This window comes from Phaethon lepturus, unplaced genomic scaffold (genome assembly GCF_000687285.1).
Source record: "Phaethon lepturus isolate BGI_N335 unplaced genomic scaffold, ASM68728v1 scaffold24164, whole genome shotgun sequence".
In the NCBI taxonomy this organism is placed as follows: Eukaryota; Metazoa; Chordata; class Aves; order Phaethontiformes; family Phaethontidae; genus Phaethon; species Phaethon lepturus.
Window position 1 is genome coordinate 595 of NW_010535803.1, and position 10,479 is coordinate 11,073.

A 10,479-nucleotide genomic window follows, 5' to 3' on the forward strand; every position below is an offset into this window, starting at 1 on the left:
GGAATGCAGGGACTGTGTTATCCTTCTGCCCATGGGCTGACCAGACCCTCAGCTCTGGGCAGGGTTGTTGGAGAGACTTGGGTGTTGTTACCCAGCTCACCTGCTGCCCTTTTCACCAGGCTCATGGTTGATACTGAAGGACAAGGTGAATGGCAGGAGCAGTTCCAGCATTGCAGCTGCCTTTTGTGGTCCCGTTTCCCCCTACAGATTGAAGAGCTTCTGAAGGAGGTGACATTGAAGGAGACAAAGAAGAAGAAGATTGATGCCTTCCTCCATGAAATTAGCAGTCTGCTGAGTGCCATCCCAGAGACCCCAGAAACTGAAGTATGTCCCAGAGGGATGGAGGAGATGGCAAGGCCCCTGTATGGAGCAGGCTGTGCTGTTGCTGTACAAGCAGAGATCCCTGTGGAATATCTCCCTTAGGGACTGAAAAAAATATCAGCTTGCTTTATATTATAAGGGAGAGAGGGACACTCCATCTTTAAGCCTTGGGTGCAGGTGCCTGCACTTGTGTGGGGAGAGGGATCCTGGTCTCTGCATGTCTGCTCTTGGTGATAGCCCTTGGTGATACTTAAGAGTGTTTCGTGTGCCCTGTCTGTTTTCAGCTCACTGACCAGGCCTGGCTCCCCAAGGGTGTGAAGGTCCCATTCCTGCAGGTGCCATTCAGTGTGAAGGGGAGGTTCCACTTCCTGCCCCCGGCTGAGCTGAAGGTGGTGGGCAGCTACCTGCTGGGCACCTGCATTAAGCCAGAGATCAACGTGGACGTGGCGGTGACCATGCCGCGGGTGAGTCTGGCTGTGCCTGCTCCCGAGTGGCCTGGGGCTCAGCTGAGCTCCGTCCCCTCCCATCCTCTGTGGCCCCTGCCCTGTCCTCTCCATTCCTGAGTGAGGTTGCGGCATCTGGACGTGCAGTGTGGTGAATCCCCTGAGGAGCTGGGGAGTGCAATCTCACTGCTCGCGTAATCAGAGCTTTCAGCTGCTTTGATTTTTAGTTCCTCATGAGGACCTTCCTTTTCTCTGCCTGGGTTGAAGCTCTCCCACATTGCCAGGGAGGTAGATGCTGTCCAGCTTTGTACCCCATTGCACTTCTGCCCCAGCTCCCAAGTCTCTGTTACCGGGAGGGTGATGTTTGCAGGCTGTTAACCCCTTGAGCTCCCTCCCCTTGCTGCCCAGACTTGCTGTAATGGGGTTTGAGATGAAGGCATGCCCTGTTTGGCTGCATGGCTCTGCTCTGCCTTCTGTGATCCTAGAGCCTGGGGAGTCAACAGCAAGGTAGTGCTCCTGACAAACTTGGAGCAACTTGGGGCTCTAGCCACTTGTCTGAGATAGGGCTGCCTGTGGGGCCAGGTGGAATGGTGGGTGGTGTAGTGCCTCAGACTGAACTGGGCTCTGCAGGCAGGTGAGGTGGGATTGCTGTGTCCTTTTCTTCCCAGGAAATCTTCCAGGACAAAGATAACCTGAACCAGCGCTACCACCGGAAGAGAGCTCTGTACCTCGCCCACATTGCCCAGCACTTCTCCAAGGAGAAGCTCTTTGGCAGCGTGAAGTTTGCCTACATGAATAGCAACCATCTTAAGCCCATCCTGCTCCTGAGGCCACAAGGTAGTACTTGAGCTTTTCTCTGGTGGGGAGTGTGAATTGGTACTGGCATTAGCTGGGTGGTGGTGGTGGTCTCACAACAGACCCTTTGGAGAGGGGTCAATTTGTGGCTGTTATCATAATTGGTGATAAATTTTGGAGTTTAGATGCTCCCAGTTCTCTTCTTCCTTCACATACCCTAGTCCTCAGGGTCTCTTCCCCTCCTGTGGTTGCTGATCTTCCTCTGCAGCTTCTTTGGGCTCCCTAGCCTTGGCCTTGCTGGCTGCCCTACCCTGTGCGTACTTCAGGGAGTAAAGCAGAAGCAGACCATACAAAAGATGTCTGTGTCTAGCACTGTCTTCCTCCCTGCTCTCCTCATTCCTTCTCCCCACCATCCTCTTGCTGTCCCAAGGCAGCTGTGAGCAGCCTGGCTCTTGTCTGAGATGATGTGGCATGCGTGGGCTGTTGGGTGCTGCTTGTTTCCACAGACCCAAGGCAATAGCGAGTTTGGATCTGGGACAGGCAGTAGCGTGGCAAGGTCAAGGCAGGCAGGAGGGTGCTGGGGGAGCAAATTGGGTAACCATCTGGCCAGCGGGGATGGAGGAAGATAGTCATGAACAATGTGACTTCAGAGTTATTGTTTGCCTGCTGCTGAGCTTTGCTGGGAAGAAGCTTTTTCCTTTCTTCAAGCTGTGGATGCTCCCTGCTTTCTCAGGTTAGTCTCTCAGTCTCTGACATCTCTTCCTCCTGCACATCTATCCCCTGGTGCTTACAGGCAAGGATGAGAAGATGGTTACTGTCCGACTCCATGCCTGTCCTGTCCCGGGTCTCTTCAAACTCAGCCGCTTCTATCCCAGCAAGAACAATGTCCGGACAGCCTGGTTCATGGAGCAGAGCACCCCCAAAGAAGGTAGGGCCTGGGGCTGGGGAAACATGAGACTGCTCGGTTCAGCCAAAGACTGCACCCAGTGCTGGGAGGTGGGTTTGCTGCAGCCCTTTTCTGTGAACAGGAGATTTGTGGTTGGGTCCAATGTACTGTCATCTCCCCACACAGGAGCCTCCGAGCCCCCAACCCCGCATTACAACAACTCCATCCTCTGTGACACGGTGCTGCTCTCCCACCTGCACTTCTTGTCTAGCGCAGCCAGTGACTTCCCAGGCATGAAGGATGGCCTGGCCCTTCTCAAAGTTTGGCTGAACCAGCGGCAGCTCAGCAAGGTATGTCCTGTGCCAGGGGACAGGGCAGGTTCTGCTTTTAGCCTTCTCTACCTTCCTAGTGGTGGAAGGGTGGTGGGCTCGTGACTCTGATTTGAGTTTTGTTAGATTTCAAGGAGCTCTATCCTACCCTGTGGGTTGCAGTAAGTCTGTGTGTACTGGACAACTGTGCTTCTTTGAGATCCCTGGAATGATGTAGTGGGTTTTCTGGTTTTGTTTTTTTTCTGGGTGGGGGAATTCATCCCATTTTCCAAAGAACTTTGAGGTGTTGCCTTCCTGCAAGGGGATCCATATCTCTGCTTGTGGTACAGGGCTTTGCCTCAGTGTCTTCCTGGTGGGGTTGGTGCTTGGGGGCTACCCTGCTGCTGATAACAGAGGCCAGAAGCAGTCTTGTGGCTTGGGCTCTGGGGCTTGTGGTGCCTTCTTGAGCTTTTGTTGACTCAACCCTCTGTTTTCACAGGGCTTGGGGTGCTTCAGCGGCTTCTTGGTCTCCATGCTGGTTGCCTACCTGCTGATGAAACGCAAGATTGTCAAGATGATGAGTGGGTACCAGGTGCTGAGGAGCACTCTGCAGTTCCTGGGTGAGTTTCCAGGGAAAGGCTGGTGTTAGCAGAGTCTCTGTATGAAGCCTGAACATGATGGGGAGAAGGGGGAATTCTCCTTCTGATTCTGAGACCCTGTGGGTGAGATGGACAAAAGGGGATGAGGCAGCAGAGCAGGGCTGGATGGAACAACTTGCAGAGGCATGGGTAGTGGTGGAGGCCAGCATCACACTGTAGCACTGTTTATGTTGTGAGACCACAGTGGTACTGGCACATAGCTGTACCACCCTCAACAGTTGGAGTTGTGGATGGTGGTGTGACTTCTTCCTTCCTGTCTGCCCACAGCCACCACTGACCTGAGTGTAACAGGGATCAGCCTAGCGAAGGATACGGATGCCTCTGTGGTAAGCAGCCCTGCGGGGCAGGGCTTGTGCTTGTGTCTGGTTGTGTTGCCAGCACTGCCCAGGCAGGGATGTGCCTGTTACAGGGATGCTGGATGGCAATGTGGTGGTGCCTTGGTGTCTGTGCTGCGCTGTGGCACTAAGGACTGTGTTTATTTTTCCAGCCTGCCCTGGACGACTTCCACCAGGCATTTGAAGTAGTCTTTGTGGATCCCTCTGGGCTGGTGAACCTCTGTGCTGATATGACTGCCAGCAAATACCACCAGGTACTGGGCAGGTTGTGATGGCATCCTGAGATGCTGTCTTAAGATTGAGCTGAGGCAGGTAGAGGATGGTTAGATGTCTCGGAAGAGAACGTTGGATGTGGGGGAGGGGTTCAGTGTTGCTTTTTAAGCTTTTAACATCCATCTCCAACTCTGAAGCTTAGAAGTGAATTTTAAGACTTGGATGTAGTGCTGCCTATCTTGCCTGAATGACGGAGGAAAGTTGTTTTCCTCCTTCTGGGTACCTTTGGGCAAAGCAAAGCAAAGCAGCTGTTTAGCAGAAATAACTGTTTTGGAGCAGAAAAAAAACACCTTAGTGGCAGGGATATTAGAAGGGAATGTCTGGCCAGCAGCAACAGCTGTTGATGGCTTGGCTTCATGCTGAGGACAGAGGCTGTCTGGGGTGAGGGTCTGCTGGTGACCATGAAGCTGGGTTTGCCGTGGTTGACAGGAGACTGTTGGTGACTGCTGCTGGAGAGATTTGCTTTCCTTGTCCCCTCCCATTCATGCTCTTGCTCTGTCTTGTCTCCTTGCTTAGGTCAAGTTTGAAGCCAAGCGCTCCATGGAAATTTTGGATGATCGGATGGTGGACGGCTTTCAGGTGCTGCTTATGACTGCGAAGCCCATGCTCAGAGCCTTTGACCATGTCTTCCAGTGAGTCTTGCTGTGCTGGTGGGCTAATACTGGGGAGCCTGTTCAGAGAGGAGTGGGCTGCTTCTGGCTTTGGACTGGGGTGGATTCAGACCTGCCTGGTGGGAGGTGGCCCTGCTAGCTCTGAGAGACACACTGGTGCCTCTTGCATTTGGCCATTCTGCTTTTACTGTCTAGATAGTCTCCCAGGAGGAGGAGAGCAGTGCTTTGGCCTATGGGAATGATGACTGTTCCAAGGACCAGCATCTCCTGTGGTGCATCCTGAGATGACAAAGTGCAGTCTTTCTTCTTGCAGCCTCTGTCCTGGACCAGGACAGTCTGCTTCCCACTTTATCCATCCTCTAGCATATCTGTCTCAGAAATGATTTGGTGGCAGAGGTGGGTGACCAGCTTCTTTCCTTCTCCTGTAGCCTGAAGCATGTCTCCAAGCTGCAGGGTGCCTGCAAGAAAATGCAGCTGCTGAATGAGCTGATGGATCGGGGTGGGAACTATGTGGCTGCGGCACTTCCCTTCGTCGTCTCTCTGCTGGCCCGTGGGCTGGCTGGGAGGGTGCTGCTCGTGGCTCACTCCTTGCCCCAGATCCCTGAGGTAATGCAGCTCAGCAATGACACTGCATCCTTTGCAGCACGTGGGGTCTTGTGTGTCCTTCATGGCACTGCTGGGCATGGGGAGGGGATCTTTGCTTGCTCGGGGAGGAGACAGGCCTGTCCCCTTTGTGGGGAGTACAGGACCTGAGACCCTGTACTGGGGTGTGGGCTGCAGCCTGGGAGGCTTGGTCTGGGCAGAATTCCCAGCCCAGCAATGGGGCAGGGTGCAGGCAACTGGTTTTCTCATTGGGGAGACCTATTAAATGAGGCTTTCCCTGTCTGTCTTTGTCCAGGCACCCAAGAGCATGTAGCAAGAGGTTCATCTAGCAGCCCAATATCCCGGCAGCTGCTGCTCCAGCAATCTCATTTCTCCTTCTGCTTCATGTTCCCCATTTTCTCACAGTGGCCAATTGATGCTGAGCCCCCGAAACACAAGGATGTCGGGCCCCTGACATTTGGGCTCCTGTTTTTCCCTGAGTTTGCTGCCAGCACGCTGGAGAAGGGACCGCAGGCCGATTGCCCTGAGGTGAGGGGAGCCCTGCATGTGCTGAGTGGGGTGGAGCAGAGCTGGTGTCACACTGTGGTTGCAGATGGCTGTGGGGCTGGTTGGCTGTCATGGGAATGGTGTGGCTGGCCCCAGTGGTGACCTGTGTCCCTGGCCTGGTTTGGCCAATGTTCCCTCCTGCCTTAGGCTCTGGACTTCCGGACCTTCTGGGGGCAGAAGTCGGAGCTGCGGCGGTTCCAGGATGGCAGCATCTGCGAGGCGGTGGTGTGGGAGGCTGACACCATCTGCCAGAAACGCCTCATTCCTGAGCAGATCGTCAGGCACCTGCTGAAGCTGTAAGTTGTGCATAGCAGCAGCCGAAGCTGGGGGACCTGAGGCTGTATGGGGTCACTGCTGCTCTCCTGGCTTGTGCCATATCCCTGGTAACCCCATTGTCAGCTTCGTGTTTTGGGTGAACTTGTGGGTTATTCCAGCTTTGTGAAATCTGGAAGTCATTTCAGTTGTGGTCCTGATGCTGTGACCTGCTTCCCAAGAGAATGTGGGGAGGGCAAGTACTAGGTGCTGTAGCTTCTGCTGATGGCAGTGCTAAGGTCAAGGAGGAAGCGTGGTCCTACCCTTACATGCAGATGGGATGTTGGGACACTCATTGTTGGCAGAGCTGGAAGAGAAGCCCTCTGGACCTTGCAGGATGTTTCATGAAGTCCTCTGAGACCCTGTAGTGGTTCACAAGGTTAGGTTACCCTGCAGCATTGGAAAGCCTCTCTGTGTAGCAGTTTAGACCTTCTGCCAAAAATGAGATCCTCTTGCACAGAACAAAGGGATTGCCTGGACCTCTTTATCCTGACTCAATCAGGGGTCTTGTAAGGAAACGCTGCACGTTGGCAGCTTCAGCTTTGAACCCTGTGAAGCTGAACAAATTGTTGAGCTACTTTTGGTGGATAACTTGGGCATGGGAGGAACACACAGATTGGTCTCCTCCCCAAGGCTGTCCTGTATGGAGGTATTCCTTGGTCTCGGACGGACCCTTGCCTGTGGGTGCACCATGCAGCATCAGGATGGATGGGTTGATGTGTCAGAGCGCTGATGCTCTGTTGTCTTCTTCCACATAGCCACATGGACATTCCCGAATCCTCCATCTGCTACACGGGATCCCTGCTGGAGTCTGTGATCAGGACTGGGAAAGAGGTACGGCTGGTCCCTCAGTGAAGCTGTGGTCTCTCAGAGAAGGGATGAATGGGAAGGGCTAAGGGAAGGTCATTTTAGCTTTGTGGCCCCGAGACAGCTAGATGGTTCCCAAGAGAAGGAAGTGAGGGTAAGGAAGATGCCTGCCTGCGGGTGCTTGGGTAGGCACAGTGGTGTTTTCCTTGGATCTGCTGAGCCTTTCGTGTCAGCCAAGGCATAGCTGCTGAAGTCCTCTTGCTCTGGTAGCCCCCACATCCCATTTTCTCCTGCAAGCATCCCACTGGCCTCCTCTTTCTGCTTGTGTCCACTATGTCCACATTGTTTGAAGGTGCATCACTGTCCCACTGTGCTCCTCTGGCTGCACCTTTCAGGTCCTCTGTCCTTCAGGACATAGGCCAGACACTCATGTGCCTTCATCCATACCATAGGCCCGTCTGGGAAACGTAGAAGGATCTTTCTTGTCATGCTGCAAAGTGCTAGATCACGCCTACCAAGCCCTCACTAGAGTGAGAAGCTGAATGTACATCTGAAACAAAGAAAAAGGTGCATCTTGGAGTCTGGGAAATGTCCCCCTCCTTACTTCTGCTCTCCAGCTTGTGAAACTAAAGCCTGGAGATGAGCCATGAGCACTTTGGCACCACTTTACTGGTCATTGGTAAAGCCATCTTTTTACCTGCTTGTTGGATGGAGAAGGAAATTGTTTCCTTTCCCCCTTTTAAGAGCAAAGGGGACCAAATCTGACTGGAAGTCTCCTGTGCCAGGACCAGTTACAGTCTGGGAAGAGCTGCATGTCAGATTTGGGATGAGACGTTAGTTTGTACAGCCTGCTGTGGGGGAAGGCAGAAAAATCTGTGTGTGCTGTGTCCCTGCAAGTTATCCTGGGGTGAGCAGGGTGAATAAACCCCACGCTTAGAGGGAATGCACTTTCCTAGAGCCAGAGGGGCATTTAGGAGTCTGATTGTTGCCAGTCCTCGATGAATGAAGTACAGACTCGCTCTTGTGTGTGGGGCAGTGGGTAGGGGTGTCTCTGTCTGCTCCTCCAGCTGCTTGTTTGCAGGCAGCCTGGGGCATCCGTGGTGGCTGAGGGACATGGGGGATAAGGGAAGATGGGTGGTGCAGCCAGTTCTAGAGACAGGCAGGACGGGGGTTTGTCATTCGTAGTGCACCCTGCAGAGGGTGCTGCTGCTCTGTTGAAAAGCCCAGGCTGGCCGGATATGTGCGACTCGACTCGGCTGCGCTTGATCTGAGTGGTTTGGTGTTGGTGATGTCTTCTCGTTGTTCAAGGCTCTCCTGCTGTGCTCTGGGGAGGTGGAAGCAGCAAGGGCAGCAGCAATTCTCCTTTCAGTGCTTCTCATCCACCCTCCCCAGGGCTCCTGTGATGCTCTGGTTGTTTTCTGTCTTTGCTTTTGCTGTGCTTCACAGCACTGCCTTGGCTAAAGATTTAGTTGGGAGAGTTTTCTGTTAACTCCTGCCTCAGTTGGCATTGTGGTAACTGGTGGGGAGGCAGTAGCTGAGCTCTCACCTTGCTAGTGTGTGATCTCTTTACCCCAAATCATTCTTATCTTCTCCTTTCCTAGGGAGAATCCTGGCGGTACAGTTCTTGGTGCTGCCTTAGTGTCTTGCACAGGGAATAATTTCACTTGCTGCTTGAAACACAGCCTATAAGATGCCTGTGGCTGTTGGAGAGCTCCAGACAGTCTTGCCCTTGGCTTCCCCCTCTCTTAGCTCCCTGTTTTGCTGAGTGCTCTTGTCAGAAGCTGCTCCCTGGGGTGGCAGTCCTGGCTCCTCACAGCTTGGCTGCAATGCTGGTCTGAGAGGCAGGTAAGGTGAATGTCCATGCAGGAGTGGGAGAGGCAAATGGAGAGTCTCCCTGTGTGTCCGCAGGCGTTGGGTACAGGTGAGGAGGCCATGGTCAGCGTTGTCTGCTCCTATGATGACCTGAGCCGCAAGCTGTGGAACCTGAAGGAGCTGCCGCTGACAGTGACGGCTGTGCAGGGTGTTCATCCAGCCCTCCGGTACACAGACGTGAGTATCCCTGTGCACAGCCCATGCATGGGCGTCTGCGGGGAGCTGCGGGGAGACTCTGGGATGAGGTGGCACAGAGAAGATTAGTCACTCTTGGCTTTTGCGGCTCCCGAGAGCCCTTGGGGTGATGCAGTGCCTCTTTTTTGCTGTCCTGTCCCTGGGGCTGGCCATGTATAAGTTGGCCAAGCCTCCCACACCGGGGGACTTATCTGGAGCAGGAGGTTTGGGGTGAGGGGGTACACAGTGCCCTGGAGTTTCTGCTCCCTGTTTTCAGTCTCCGGGTGGCTGTTTTCTCCCAGGTCTTCCCTCCCATTCCCATGAAGCCGATTTATTCCTTCCATACCCGAATCAGGACCAAGCAGTTGCTGCTTCCCTCGGAGGAGAAGCCCTGCCCCGCATACATAGCCCCTTTGAAGAGTAAGTGGGAGGAGATGTGAGCAGGTGATGATTTGGTGGGGGGAGGTGGAGGCATGTGGCTGGGCTGGCTTTATTTGGTGTGCCATAGACAGGAGCAGAGCCCTGGCTCCTGCTCTTCTGCTGTAACCCCTAGTCCCAGCCAACTCCATCCAACACCTCATTTCTGTGTGGGGTTCACTGGCTTCCTGCTGTCCCTTTGTCCACAGTCATCTGCCACATGGAAGGAAAAAAAGACAAAGAAGCCATCAAGCGCATCAAGGCGGCTTTCCACCTCCAGCTGGCTGAGCTCCTCCAGCACCAGCACCAGCTGGTTTGCAGACCTGCAGTCACCCACACTGATGTATACAAGGTAGGAGGATGATGGGGACCTTCTCCAGACCAGACTTGTTACCGAGGAGGCAGGCAGGGACTGTGGCAGTGGTCCCACAGGACAAAACCAGGATTTGGATGGTGGGCCTAGGAAAGAGCATAGTGAGACTGTGCTGATGCTGGGATGCTGCTGTTGTGTCCCTGAGGTGCAGCGTAGCACACCAGCCTGCTTATGTTGCCACCAAGCCTGACTTCACCTTCTGCTCCCATCTAAGGATGGCTACGTCTTCCGTCTCCAAGTAGCCTACCACCGGGAGCCCCTGATCTTGAAGGAAGTGGTCACCCCAGAAGGGATGCTGAAGTACCAGGACACAGAGGAGTCTCGGCAGCTGGAGCTAGAGACATTGCATCTGCCTTATCTAACCAGCTCCCTTCATGGGTAGGTGAGGCGGGGGGTGCTTTAGGGGGCCTGGACATGGGACATTGCTGAAAGCCAGCACAGAGGTGCCCGTGGATGTTGGAGGGTGATGGTGGGGAGAGGAGCTCACCAAGGGAAGTGGCCCTTCTGCCCATCACATGAGAGGCTCTGTGGGAAAATGGGTGGACAGATATGGATGTGGGTGACTCTGGTTGCCCCTTTTGTCACATCTGAGGTCACTGGCATAGGGGGACAAGTACAAAATAGCTGCATGGTTAGAGGGGAGCATGTGGCAGCATTTCCCCTTTGTTCCCCCAAAATCTCAACACTCACAGAGAGTGCCCTGTGCTTGTGATGCTGTGCACATGTTTCTGGCAGACATTTGCC

General features: G+C 54.0%; 1 protein-coding gene across 1 annotated transcript in view; it reads left to right on the forward strand.

The window, feature by feature from the left end:
* Window positions 1-207: 207 nt before the first annotated feature.
* Window positions 208-10,479, forward strand: part of NOL6 (nucleolar protein 6 (RNA-associated)) — a gene marked incomplete at both ends in the record, with an annotated part of 16,153 nt that continues 5,881 nt past the window's right edge. Inside the window, 17 exons of the mRNA XM_010285985.1 lie at window positions 208-324; window positions 606-785; window positions 1,433-1,601; window positions 2,353-2,487; window positions 2,632-2,795; window positions 3,253-3,373; window positions 3,680-3,738; window positions 3,900-4,001; window positions 4,537-4,652; window positions 5,060-5,237; window positions 5,640-5,762; window positions 5,928-6,076; window positions 6,851-6,926; window positions 8,808-8,948; window positions 9,248-9,365; window positions 9,572-9,714; window positions 9,950-10,113. Coding sequence (XP_010284287.1) covers window positions 208-324; window positions 606-785; window positions 1,433-1,601; window positions 2,353-2,487; window positions 2,632-2,795; window positions 3,253-3,373; window positions 3,680-3,738; window positions 3,900-4,001; window positions 4,537-4,652; window positions 5,060-5,237; window positions 5,640-5,762; window positions 5,928-6,076; window positions 6,851-6,926; window positions 8,808-8,948; window positions 9,248-9,365; window positions 9,572-9,714; window positions 9,950-10,113 — 2,255 coding nt within the window. The remainder of the gene's footprint in view (window positions 325-605; window positions 786-1,432; window positions 1,602-2,352; window positions 2,488-2,631; window positions 2,796-3,252; window positions 3,374-3,679; window positions 3,739-3,899; window positions 4,002-4,536; window positions 4,653-5,059; window positions 5,238-5,639; window positions 5,763-5,927; window positions 6,077-6,850; window positions 6,927-8,807; window positions 8,949-9,247; window positions 9,366-9,571; window positions 9,715-9,949; window positions 10,114-10,479) is intronic.